General features: G+C 40.0%; 1 protein-coding gene across 2 annotated transcripts in view; it reads right to left on the reverse strand.

The window, feature by feature from the left end:
- The window catches only part of KATNAL2 (katanin p60 subunit A-like 2), a 25,508-nt gene extending 15,542 nt beyond the window's left edge, over positions 1-9,966 (reverse strand). The window contains exons 1-8 of one of the 2 annotated variants that reach the window (XM_009322970.1): positions 9,894-9,966; positions 7,534-7,576; positions 7,017-7,140; positions 5,822-5,917; positions 5,206-5,304; positions 4,345-4,422; positions 1,696-1,794; positions 1,105-1,168 (exon numbers count right to left, since the gene is read on the reverse strand). In XM_009322970.1, coding sequence (XP_009321245.1) covers positions 1,105-1,168; positions 1,696-1,794; positions 4,345-4,422; positions 5,206-5,304; positions 5,822-5,917; positions 7,017-7,140; positions 7,534-7,576; positions 9,894-9,966 — 676 coding nt within the window. Of the gene's footprint in view, positions 1-1,104; positions 1,169-1,695; positions 1,795-4,344; positions 4,423-5,205; positions 5,305-5,821; positions 5,918-7,016; positions 7,141-7,533; positions 7,577-9,861 lie in introns of both variants that reach the window. The other variant, XM_009322969.1, reaches the window with a different exon arrangement.
- Between the last annotated feature and the right edge of the window lie 1,298 nt (positions 9,967-11,264).

Consider the following 11,264-nt stretch of genomic DNA (forward strand, 5'->3'; position numbering starts at 1 on the left):
CAGGGACATCTTCAACTAGATCAGGTCGCTCAGAGCCCCGTCCAGCCTGACCTGGAATGTTTCCAGGGATGGGGCATCCACCACCTCTCTGGGCAACCTCTGCCAGTGCTTCACCACCCTCAGCGTAAAACATTTCTTCCTTCTATCTAGTCTGAATCTCCCCTCTTTTAGTTTAAAGCCATTCCCCCTTGTCCTATCGCTACAGGCCCTGCTAAAAAGTCTGTCCCCACCTTTCTTATAATCCCCTTTTAAGTATTGAAAGGCCGCAATAAGGTCTCCTTGGAGCCTTCTCTTCTCCAGGCTGGACAACCCCAACTCTCTCAGCCTGTCCTCACAGCAGAGGTGCTCCAGTCCTCTGATCATTTTGTGGCCCTTCCAGGACTGACTGGAGAAACTCAGGTAACAGAGCACTGCGAATGCATTCCCCAAATTCTGAAGTACTACACGCTACAGGTGACTACAGGTCAAGATGCCTTCTGTGGCAAGTACATCTAAACATTCACAGGAACCAATGGAGTTTACTGCAGCGACAGCCTTTGCAACCTGACTCAGGTGGTACTTGTGCCCTCTGTCCCCTCCCAGCCACACTCATGGTGGTAGCACTTGTGTCAAGGTGGAGCAGAGGGAGCAGTGAAGCTGTGCTGACATGGAAAACACCCAGCGAGCACAGCAGAGGGCAAAGCTTCCACCCCATTTCCAAAACAACCCCCAAATGCAGAAGAAAGAAAGGACATTTTCCTTAAGATGAGTCCATGCCAGATTTATTCACATTTTGTAAGATCAGGTCAAGCCAAACTTGATTTACATGGCCCAAGCTGAGTGAAAACAGATATAACGTGAGTTCTCACTGCTCTGAATGGTTAGTCCAAGTACTGGGTTTTGGAAGATTCAGGTGTAGAAATAGTCAAGGGTTGTGAGAAAGGCAAGTGGACAGGTTTGACTGTAAGAGACAGATGTAATCATCCACCATCGTCTCCTTTTATGTCACACTATAGAACATGTTCTTTATTAACGCATTTGATCTAATTAGCATCAACGATTTATCCGTGGGACAAAAACAGAAGTAGTGATAAACAAATGGATATGGTATAAAGCTCTTCATACCTGGTGGTCCGTACAGCAATAATCCTTTCCAAGGAGACAGAATGCCAGTAAACAGCTGGGGGTACTGTGGAAACCGAGAAGTAATTCAGGGATTAAAAATGTATCACGTATAACAAAGTGCAAGGGATTCTAACCCCTAGCCCCACTGCTCCCAACACATTCAGGAAACCTAAGAAATTTGGAGAGAGGGGGCAAAACCCTCCAAAACAATACAACATATATGATCTGAGTACTGAGAAGAATACTGTATTTACCATTTGAAATTCAGTGAATTCTTCAAATGCAATTGGTTTGATATTCTCTTCTAGAAGTCATTTTCCACTGAATTAATATAGGCCAAATCCAGCACCTCTCACATTGCCAAAGGCGCCAAAGAATAGGACACAACACTTATAATTTTAATATTGAAAGGCCATTTTCCTACAGGAGAACGCATATGCCATTGTCAGATGAAACAGGAACAGGAACAGTTCTAACACAAACTGCCTACAAAAGCACAGAAAGAGTGAGAACTCTAAAACTCCACTGTTATGACAAGGAAAATGCTAACGAGCTCAACCCTGGTTTTCTCAAAACTATTTAGCGCCTTACCCTTATGGGATAAACAACTGCTTCCTTGACTAGCCTTTTAGCTGCATCCAGTCCAATAATATCATCCCACTTCACGTTTGGATTATGGAGGTAAATGTCCTGCAACATACATTGCAGCCTGTTAGCAAAACTGAAGTTCTTCTCCACTAGGATGACCACCTCTGGCAAAGTACATCAACTCGGTTAAAAAGCAATAGTGCCATTAATTAAGTGATACAAACTGTGTTATTTCACCCTACGTACCCGGCAGCGACAAGAGGAAAGCATACACAGCGATCATTTCTACAGAACTGCGACATGGTGCCTTGCCCCTAGTTTCCCTGAGAGCACGTACACTGCCAATTGTATACACTGAGCAGATCTGTTTCCTGTTAGTTGGTTTTAGCAACCAGCTGACATATGAAGAGCTATCGTGATATGAAGGTTCACCAAGCCTAATATTTTGTCTCTGATGCTGGCAAGTGTTGGATGTTTAAAAAAAGTACGAGCAATAGGAGTGACAGGTTGGTTCATATTTACATCCAGCAAAATCTGCAACCGAAGGACTTCGGTAATTAAACTTACATCTTGGTCTTTGAGTTCAAACACCCTTTGACATTCATTCTGCAGTGAATTTCTCTTACCTCTTTTTTGAACATGCTTATTCTGTAGTAACGAGTTCCACAGTTTAATCATGTGCAACGAGAAAATCCTTTTGTTTGTTTTAAGCTTGATGCTCAGTAACTTTATGGCTGCACCTATTGCTTATGTTATTACTTACGTTATAAGTTAACAGTGAAAAATTGCTGTTTACTTCACGCTATGCAAGACTTTATATGCTGCAAGAAAAGGTGCAAGAAGCTCTGTGACAGGAGGAAGATTTTCCCCTAAGCATCTATCAAAAGATAGTCGGTAATTAGTGTATGCCCTGAAGCACTCACTAAATTAATTTCATTTAATTCATCAAACTTTCCAAGTCTTCTATGAGTCTTTCCATTTGCCTTAGTAATACTTTGTGGCTTTGCGTTCCAGAGACTAATTGTTCTGCAGAAAATATCATATCCTCAGTACAAATACTTGGGATAAATTCTGCTCTCCAATAAAAACAGACAGTCCCCAGAGACTGAAGAAAAATTATGTGCTTATATCCGAGGGGAAAATTTGATTTAATACCATTAGAAAAAATATTTATATAGAGCAGATTACACTTTCCCTTTCTATTAACAGCAAATTAAGATGAATCAGATTTATAATACTAAGTAGAGACTTCCATAACTGTTTCCAAATTAAATTAGATTGTGTTGTGAAATAGATGCCACATGCTATTTATTTTTATTGATTTACAGAGTGTTGATTACCATAGCAATGAGGAAAGTACCAGCACAATTTAAAAAACATACCGTAACGAAGGCTGAAGCAACCCTATTGCTCTTTGATAAAGTAGCAGCAATAACAACACTATTTTAAAGGTTTGCCATAAATTAAAAACCAGACAGGAACTGAAAGGAATGAGATTTTTCTTACTCTCAGGTTGGAAATTTCTTAGACTTCAGTTCTACTAAACTGCAAAGGCAAAACTTGCAGACCAAGAATCTGGGCCATACACAGCGATAAAAATCAGTCAGCAGAAGTCTTTCAGGCTTTTTCAACAGCTGATTTTAAGTATGTGGGAGCAACAGCTGATACCATCTCTGATGCTTATATCCAGAAGGAGTCACAACGCTATCAAATATTGTGATACTATGAAGCCTTTTGGACAAGTGCCTAGCGGGGTTTGGGAGGCGATGCATGCAAAGCGTTTACCTGCTTCGTAGCCACTGATCCGCAGTAGCCCAGGGCCCGTTTGCTAGACTGCACCTCGACTCACGAGCGAAATGAAATGGCGCTGACGATGCTGGGATTCCCTCCAGGTGCTAAACCGCCCATCCTGGAAGAAACCCCAGTCTGCCCTGGGATACAGTGTATTACTGATGCTGCGCACGCAGGTCCCGTGCTGGGATGAGGGAAGGGCACTGCTTGCGGAGCCTACGGTAATAGCAGCTCGCAACTGCGCCAAGCGAGAAAAGCCAAGGAGTCCAGATCACGCAGGCAGCGCGAAGCAAGGCACAGGACCAGTATCATAAACAATGCGGGACTATCAGGGTTTAATAATTTTGGTATCTAGTAGATACACTCAGAATCAGGATATTGCTGCGATACTGGCACACCATCCACCCCAAATACAGCCCAATGCCTTGAATGGAAACCGCACCCACGGAGCTGAATCAAGGTTTTTTCCCACCATTTGATCACAGTTAGATAATATGTTAGGTAATAGTTGGTATTAGCTAATATATTTAAATCTCTCTTTCCCGTGAAGTATTGTACGTTTTCTGTAGCAATAAGAACAAAGGGAAAAGCTATGACAGTCTCATGGGTACAGCATGATTAGATTACATGTTCCCCACTAGAAAGGAACGGTCTTAATTACTTCCTCCCATCGTGTATCAGAAAGAAACATCTTTACATGTAAAGAAATGACTTGTTGGGAGTCACATGATAAGAAAAATAGCTTACACATTCAAGAATAAGCACTATCAATCAGTGACAGTCAAAAGAAACAAAAGGCATTCTCAGATGACAAAAGATAACCAAGATCTCTATACAACTGAACTGGAGAGCCGACCTTACCTTGCTTACAACCGTTGCAAGTTCTCTCATCTCTCCAGTCATGCCAATAAAAGCACTAAGGGGTTTCAATAATCGTTCCTAAAAAATACAAACATCAGTTCTTGTCAGACTTTAATTATTTTCAAACAGCGAACTATGAAACAGTTTCAAAAAAGCTGATACATCATAATAGGAACAACTTTTAAAGCTGTAAAAATATGGATAATAACAAAGATTTTGAAGTAAGCCATATTTGTAGTAACTCATCTTTTCATCTGACAGAATCTAATCCTGAATTAACATTAAAATGAGCAGGTCTCTTTTTGCACACGTAGCCCTAAACACGCCCTACATACATTAAGAGGAGTGACAAATGTAACTATGGCTCACCGCATTGTCACATTCCCTGTTTTGAAAGTCTCTTCAAGTGCAGCAGTTGCCAGGCAGACTAGCACCACGTAACCTGGATGCACTGTCTGAGAAGCTACGGCTCGTGTCAAGGAGTGACTACTGAAAATTTCTCTCGACCATCTAAACTCTGTTCTCGTCTCAGCTGAGGTGAATGCTAAATAACATTCTGAATTCAAAGGAACCAGAATTTCACCCTCAGAAGTTCTGTGGGTTTCTGTAATTTTTTTTTTTGTGAATCATAAGGTATCATTTGTATTTGTTGCCTACTTTCATGTTCAAAGAGTAAACAACTGTCAACAAATTAGAGCAGTATCAAGTATGACTGTCCATTCAAGAAGGAAATACACCACTCAGAAATCTAAGCCCTTTTTTAGCACTTGGGAACAAAGACATCGTTGTGGTATTTTCTTCCTGGTTATGTAAAACTGATGTTCATATTCATTGGATGGAAGTATGAACAGAAACGCTTACTGATGGATCTGGATCACAATTAAGGCTGTTCAAGGCTATTCCATTTGATGATACTTTGACAGCATCCTGAATTGTCCCACGGAAGTCAACTACTTGGCCCTAAAAGAGAAAATAATGTTGTGATAGGCTTTACCATGATGGTAGCTCTACTGTTAAAACTGCATTGGGCCAAATTTTGCTTGCCGTTACAGCGAGGAGTTTCCTTACTGCACATACAGTCCTAAACATGGCAAAAACTGACCACAGAATCTGTGGTAGCAATGGGAAAAAGAACGCACATCTCCGCAGTCAGTGCCACAATTTAACTGCAGAGCCTCTTATCATCTCCTTCAGGAATTTAAAATTTATCTTCAATTTTAGCTATTACCACTGGGTTTTAAAAACAGAAATATTTTTCCTTCTTGATGACGTCTGAAATACTATTTAATGCAAGCAGAGCCTCCTACGCAAACAATTACTGCCCAAATAATAAAACTGACCCTTCAGCTAATTATACAGCAACATTTTATATAAAAATAGACACAAAAAGCTCGCATTTGATGTTTGTGAAAAACTTTCACGTGTTTTTTCTACATACGCATTTCTATCATAAATCACATATTAGGTTTCCACCAACCCTTCTTGGGTGAGTGCTGTCTCCTCCGGTTTTGTTGATTGCTGAGATGCTTAAGCCAAAGTCAGATTGCTCCAGAGTAACTGCACTGTCATTATTCTAAGGAAAAATCAATTTTAAAACAGATGTGTTGCCAAGTAGATGAATGGCAGATATCATTCCATTATAGGTATCATCCCACCTCTTCCTACACGCCCAGATGAGCTGCATCATTACATGGAAGTTGCAACAGCAATCCTCTATTTGTCAGACAAACACCATTGTGCATTTAGACTTCATCTGACCGGTGACGACAGTGGTGAAAGCCACGGCTCTAGAGCTCAGCATTCAAGTTATTTCATGCACAGAGCTTCCATTTTAAGTCACAGAAATCTGCATTTTACATAGCTATGAGAAGAAACACTTATGAACAGTGCTGAACGACAGGCAAGTATAAGGCACAGCATGTCAACTCAGAAATGAGGAGCCATTTTAGGATTATAGGTTACTTTGACATTCACTTCACAGCAGTTATAGCTGTAAAATCCAAGCGCTAATTTTTTTTTAAAGGGTGAGAACTGCTCCGAGATGAGCTCCTCCCTATGCAGGAAGATAGACAAGGACTTAAAAAAAAAAAAAAAAAGAGGTTCTCCTTCACCCAGTTCCTCAAAAGCTATAACAGACAGGGTGCTTGCCCACCAACCTGCTGTTCCTGCTCCCTCCTCTGTAAGGGATGGTAATAAAGTCGTTTTCACAGCAATCTTACCAAAATGAGACTCACAAAACTGAAAATTACAGAGCCAAATTACTCCCCCAATCTCAAACACCTCAGGCACTGTGAAGATGCTTACAACTGACACCAGACTTTCTGCTTGGTTTGTTTGTCTTGCTTTCTGGCACTGAAGGATGAATCTACTGGTGTTAATGGGAAAACTCTGGTTGCTTTCAGCATAGGTTGGATTATATGACTCCTTTTCCTCTAATTTTTGCCTGTGACTTGCTCCCCAACTCACAGCCAGAAAGCATATTCTCCTGAAGTCTTCCATCTATAATCCTTAAATTACATAATTAGTAAAACCTATTAGTTACACAATTATTATTTGTGTAACTCATTAAATTATTAATAGTGTAACTCACATCCTCTTGCTGCCTATAGCCTCTCAAAACAAAACCACATTAATTTCAACTGTAACGCTGCCAAGATAAAACCTGTTTAAACCTGTTTGGGGCTCTCCGTGGTCGATGATTTAAATTCTGTTGTGCTCCCAGGTGAAGTTTTTGACAATGGTCGTTGCACTGGCTGATGTTTGAGCCTTGGGAGATTCTGAGAAGAGCTTGCTGCCCTAGAATTAAAAAAATAATATCTTGAAAGGCTTTCACGACTTCTTTTTTCCTTCAAAATACCAAAAGATTAAAAGGCGGAGTTTTCAAATAAAGCAGATTTGGGCTAACTTTGCTCCCACTGAAGTTAAGGCATCAGTTTCAATCACAGCAAGTCCAACACTTACTTGTGGCCACCCTACCTTAGCCACACTGCAGAAACTTTGTAAATTGTCTGCATCTCCATTTGGGAAATAAGTCTCTATTTTCCTCTAAAAGATACAGAAAAATACACCAGCAGCCTGACTCTAGGCTTCAGTATTCCTAGGGTATTACAACAGTTTTTTAACCACGCTGCATATTGCTTTTATAGGAAAATTTTCTGCCCAGAAAAAAAAACCATGCGTTTCTCTTACCTTCTTGGTCTTCCTCCAGTTCTCAGCTGTTGTTTATTTTCGGCTGTGGCAAAATTAATATTAAAATGGAAAATAATTAACGATATAAAAAAGGGCAACTTGATTTTTTTTTCCCCCCTTCAGACATATTTTTGAGCACACATTAATGACCTTGGAAATAACAATGCATAAACAGGAACAGCGTGATTATAAGCAATGCAAGCTTGCAAAAATGTTTTGAAAACAAACTGATATTGGAGAGAGCAGTTTGGCTTCAGGCTTGTTACATTTCAGGCTCATTCAGTCTTTGGTTTCTTTGCTTACATTTTAAAATCAGTATCATTTTCACAGTAAAATGGACACTACCGGAAATTAGATTAAGAACAATAAACCGATTTAATATATCATACAGAATGTTTATTTAATGCTAATATTTTTTTAATTGCTGAATTGGGAAATAAGAATTTGCCTTACTCCTCTTAACAGTAATTTTATCATGTTCAACATACCAAGACAGCATAAATGTCACACCGCAAGGGTGGTTATCAAACTATGTCATTTTTTGCACTTGTATCATTTGAAACAATTTCTGTCAAAGAAAAACTTTTTTCACCAAATGTCAAACTCACAAAGCCCAGATGTGAACTCATAAAGCCGAGGGTTTGTATCATACTAGCGTGTTGTTCCAAAATACATCTCCTATCAGGGTTCTCCGTACAATGCTCTTGCACCCAGATTCTCATACACTTACATAAAATAATCCTCCCCAAACAGCTGTTTCACTGAAAGAGCTGGCGAACGCGGTGTACTTAGAGGCAGCAGAGCCCATGCGTGAAACCTGTAATCCTGTGAGCACATCTACAACGCTGCAAACCGCAATTCAGCACGGAAATAGAGCTGGTTCTGTAGGATTTGCCGAGAGCGTTACCAAGAATTCAGTAGGAAGGAGCACCACACTAATCATTTTGTTTGGCCTGCGTATACCACGACCTGACCACGGACACAATTTAAGGCAGGTCGCAAACTACCCGGCAGCAGCTTCTCAAGAGAGACACGTGCAGGACGGAGGCCGTTCAGGCTTCGGGGAAAAAGGATGATACATCCCTGCCGGCATGGTTGCAATTCTGGGCTTGGGTACTGGCAGAGTACCCCATGTCTGAGTAGCTTTACTGACCAATAAATGGGTACCGAGAGCTTGTAAGTGTCTAAGAGATTTACTGGGACTTGTTCACAGGGATCTAACTTCACGGATCTGGCCTTGGCTACCACTCAGTTTGACTAAGTATGATGTCATAAATGCTTTGTAATACATTTTCCTTCCTGATTCATAACAAATCCCTTTGGTTTTGTCCTGCAAGGCTGCTCCTCTTTGTATTAACACCAATCAATAGCTTCTAGCTGTAAATCTCTTTCATGCAGGTAATACTTGCTTCCAGCTAGTACTGATCTTCTACATCACCATGAATGTAATGATGACTAGTAGCTTTAGTACCTTTCAAAAATCATTTCACCTATACAGGTAATTTTTTTATATTTATATAATGTCTGGTTTACCTGTGATTTCAAAGTTGCTGGCAGCCATATGAAACAATGACAACTGCTCAGAGATGTTCCCTGGCCGATCATCCCCTTCTCTGATAATTATATTTTTCTTACGAGACAAATAGGTAGAGATGTTGGTGTTTTCTGTACCCTCTCCAAGCTCTTCATAATTGATTCTTACACAGTTGTTCCTATGGCTTCTATAAGTTACATTTTGTGCTCAAGTACAAAACCATTCAGGCTCTCAGGGTCGTAACAGAATGCTCATATTCTGATTCGCCTTACTACGTATCATTCATTTATACCTCAGACTTTAAGTCCTTTGGAGCAAATAAACCTAGTACTTGTTTGGCACTTTACCTTTAGTATATGAAAATGTGCAAAATAAATGGTTAATGAAACTAGTGGTGTTAAACTTTTAAGCACTAGCTTGGATGAGCTAAGATACAGTATTTCATTTAAGCTGTTTATTTTAATTTAAAAATTAAATCCAAAATAGAACAGACTTACTTTTCTCTCCCCATGAGAAGAAAGTGAATGTATCTATGCCATAATACTTTGCACTGACATGGCATTTTCCAATATCAAAGCAGTTTTTAAAAGACAGAAAAATATCACCTTCTTGTTCCTCTGCATAAAGAGAGAAGGAAGAGCAGAAGGGCTCAAAGCCCCCTCTCTCAATTCTTACGTCCTATGTGCTAGAAATATCGCTCTGCAACTGTAAGAGGGTTCAAACATTAAACGCCGCCACAGACGAGAAGTGCGGTGAGTATATCAGGCAAATACACATTTTAGGCTCTGAGAAACAAAAGCCTTCTTTCTGGAAAACAGCCACATACCAGTGTCCAGGACCTTTTTGGTAATTTTAGGATACTTTTGAAATTTTACAAAGTAATAGCTTTCATATTCCATCAAAATTGTCTCAAGATCAATGTTGTCACAAACTTCAAAGCCACGTAAACTTAATTTCGTCTCCTGTTCCAAAGCATTTGCAGCATCAACATACCTGGTAATTTAAAAAAAACAAAGATCAAAAACCTGAGAGTCATTATCTTGTTCTGATTTTTGAGAGAAAAAGCAAACAATAGCATTAGTAAGTATACGGTATTTTTAACCTGTCCACAACTCTATTTATTATAAAAGCATAAACTCTATTTAAAAAACCTTTGCTGATTGCTCCAAAGTATTTTTAAATTATACAGGACATTTTTGTTCCAGAAATGGAAACAATTTAGCAAAGTAAACTGCCAAGATATGTAATAGTAGTTTACCTCTTTCTCACATCAAACCAAAGGGCCATGCTGTCCATCCACCCAAGGGAGGTCAGAGGGACACATAACGGGAGGTCAGACACACACAGACCCACAAATGTAGAGCACTATTATTTAAAAAACATACCCTTCCTCCATTAAATAATGCAAAATGAGAATGAGGAGATTTTTTCGACGAGCTTCTGTTCGCATCTCATCCTGTGAATTAAGACAGAACTCTAGATCAAATGTAATATTCTCTTTATTGCTGTAAACAGCATCTAAATGTAGCCTGTGGAAACAAACAAATTAAGAGTAAGAACTGTAAAACAACTCACTGTTAATAAACAGAAGGAAAGTGGTTTTCAATGTAATTTTTCTTACACATTATCAGGGCTACTGGATGGGTGGAAACCTTTTCCTAAAGAAGAGAAAATTACTTTGAGGTTGAAAAAATAGCTTACTTCCCTTACTATGGCAATGGATCTCCAACATGTTCAGGCTGCTGAGAATTTCAGGGTAGGGCTCTTGCAGACCCCATGCACAATGTCTCCAAGGGCTGTGCAAGGAAACGTGCTCCAGCGTGGCTGGGTCCTTCCCTTGCAACTAGAAACCCATTTTCTGAGTGCTTGGAGAAGGGGGGATGGAAAAAAGGTCTGGGATCCACACAACTACACTACAAAGACCAGCTGTACACGGTTGTCACCTCCCATTTCATAGACCTTGATGTATAAACACAACAAGTGAAATACAGAGCACTTGAAGAATAAGTAGTTTGGGATAACACCAAACTTGCCCAATTTTAACACAGGAGTGACCAAAGACAGGTCCCGACCTGCAGAAATTTCAATACGGAGTCAGTCCCATAGATCTCTTCACACAGATTGGAGAGCTCAAAGGCATTCCCACCTGGCTGAGCGATAAAAACAAGGCAGTGTACAACATCTTTGCCATCATTCA

The sequence above is a fragment of the Pygoscelis adeliae genome, unplaced genomic scaffold, assembly GCF_000699105.1.
Source record: "Pygoscelis adeliae isolate BGI_AS28 unplaced genomic scaffold, ASM69910v1 Scaffold182, whole genome shotgun sequence".
NCBI lineage: Eukaryota > Metazoa > Chordata > Aves > Sphenisciformes > Spheniscidae > Pygoscelis > Pygoscelis adeliae.